A 2,500-nucleotide genomic window follows, 5' to 3' on the forward strand; every position below is an offset into this window, starting at 1 on the left:
TGTATTTATCGTGATTGACAAGCATTTCGAGAAACCAGGCGTAAACAATGCCAACCGTACTAACTGAAAGCCAAGACGTTGAGAGCAATAATAGGTCCAGGTTAGAGGGAGCTGAATATTTGATGGGAAAGTAGGTAGAAGGTCACTTTAATATGGTATAATGGTGACAATGAAGGTTAATTCCAACTCAAATAACAATGTATTAAGTTGGTGTGAGGTGGAGAAAACTGAGTGTTAGGAAGAGTAAGGTTAAAATAGTTTATGCAAGCTAGGACGATGGATGCAATAGAAGAAAGGAAATTAAATTATGGCTTCAGAACAATGTGACTGTCGTAGTTTATACGTAATATCTTTGTTCACTTACAGGTGACATTAATAAAAAGAACGGATAAAGACTCGCCTTTACCGTGGGCTGCACGTCGTCTCAGAAGCCATGAACTGGATTCTGGAACAATCGAAATCTCTGCCAGATACCCTCACCTATTTCTTGGTTGCCCTTCTGCTGGTTCTTGTGTCTCACTGGTTCGTGAGGAGGCAAAAGAAGGTAAGTCAAATATGTATAGAAACCAAGAAGAAGAAAAGAAACATGTCATTAGGATTTTGAAGGATTTACAATTTGCCAAAGTTAATTACTCCTGCAACCAATTCCGCGTTTGTCAATAAATAAACAATTGATTTCACATAGACAATATCAATGATGAACCTACGTTGATGCCAAACTTTAAATAACTAAGCATTTTGAAGCAGAGAACTTATTTCATGTTTTTTTATATCCCTTGTTAACTGCAAATTCCGTAGTTGTGACAATAACCATAGTTTGGTAATCAAACCTACATAAAAACGGAACATAAACAGAAATGTATACTGACATTCATATACATGGATCACAGTTCACTTGATCTATCTATTAATAATATAATTTTTTCCTTACGTTCACGTGTTAAACTTATCTATCTCTCTCTCTCTCTCTCTCTCTCTCTCTCTCTCTCTCTCTCTCTCTCTCTCTCTCTCTATATATATATATATATATATATATATAATATATATATATATATATATATATATATATATAAATAAGGCAATTTCTGTCTGTCTGTTTGTCTGTCTGTTTGTTATGCACGCCCGGACTATGAAAGGTAGGGCTACCAAATTTTTACCATAGATTCTCCTCCCCCCCAGGAATGTTTTAGTCAAAATCCGGATTTCAAGGGACGTTTCTAAAGGACCCTTAACCCCTGTTTTTTTGGACCTACCCCTATTTTTTCCAACTTTCGGAGTTGACAGCAAACTCTTCGGATTTTTCACAACTTCTTTGGCTTGACAGGATCCCAAATTGATTACTTATTCAGAAAGTGATTGCATAATCCGCCCTCTAGGGGTTGCCATCACGGACGGCCTGCCCCTTTTTATCCGGAGCAATGCCGGGTACAGCAGCTAGTACTAATAAAATTAGCATGAATGTAAAGGAAACTCCTCAAGCAATTTAATTCCAATTATCCTACGTACAGACTTTTATATTTGCATAAGCTGTGATGCTCTTTTCTTAGTGTTCCTAAATAGTATATCTTCCTCTACCAGCAATAAACTAGTTACATATATCTTGGCTTTCAAGTAGGACAGAGAAGAAAGGTAATCAAAGATGGAGAGATCTCGTGAAAGAAACAAGTAATCAAGCAACGCAGATAACAAGCGCATTCTCGAAAGATCACACCTACGTGAAGGTCACTTCATAGTGATTACAGAGATCGCACTTATGAAGGAAACTGTTGATGCAATTATACGTTTTAGAGATTAGAAGTTTTTAGGAATCAGGAAAAATGGAATCAGAGGGAAAGCAAAAACGCTGTGTCAATCTTTCCTCCCCATAAATGGTCATGTGAGAACGTTTCCCCTTATGAATATATCAGTAAAGTGTCATCAAAGTTTACATGGGCAAGAAAATGACACTGAGAGGATTTTCTTTGATTATGCGTTATCACAAAGTGGGAGAGAAAAGCATATAGATGGAGAAATGAAAGAGAAATGAGAAGGTCGTTTTAGTTGAGGAGTAAGAGTTCAAAGTGTGGTTATAAATTTAGTCATGATAAGTGAGTTTGATAAGAAAGTGAGAGTATCATCTTGAGAGGAGTTAGAAGTAACAGGACAATGGTTAATGATAAAGAATGGGAAGAGTTTATTAAAAGCATATACAATTCCAGTATGAAGGGGTCACTATTCAGAAGGATATTTGTGCGAAGAAGGAATGAGGGTAGCTTAAGTTGGTGAAAAAATGAGCAGTTTAATGTGGGGAAAAGGGGATTTATTGGCTTCAGATATACGACAAGAGGTGATTGTGCAGGGATATAAAAAGGACTAGAATAAGTCTAAGACAGAGTGAGTGAAAAGTACTGTACATACTGAAAATTAAAATTGTATCTCAGCAACTACTTTAGGCTAAAAAGAAAACGTTGGTGCTGAATTGAATTAACTGTAAAGAAAGTTCAATGATTTGACAGCTTTT

General features: G+C 36.3%; 1 protein-coding gene across 1 annotated transcript in view; it reads left to right on the forward strand.

Annotated features, from left to right (window-relative positions):
- Positions 1-2,500, forward strand: part of LOC135205564 (cytochrome P450 4C1-like) — a 17,361-nt gene that overhangs the window by 5,828 nt on the left and 9,033 nt on the right. Inside the window, exon 2 of the mRNA XM_064236331.1 lies at positions 367-544. Within this exon, the coding sequence (XP_064092401.1) occupies positions 434-544 (111 nt within the window). The 5' untranslated portion in view covers positions 367-433. The remainder of the gene's footprint in view (positions 1-366; positions 545-2,500) is intronic.

The sequence above is a fragment of the Macrobrachium nipponense genome, chromosome 24 (assembly GCF_015104395.2).
Source record: "Macrobrachium nipponense isolate FS-2020 chromosome 24, ASM1510439v2, whole genome shotgun sequence".
Classification (NCBI taxonomy): Eukaryota; Metazoa; Arthropoda; class Malacostraca; order Decapoda; family Palaemonidae; genus Macrobrachium; species Macrobrachium nipponense.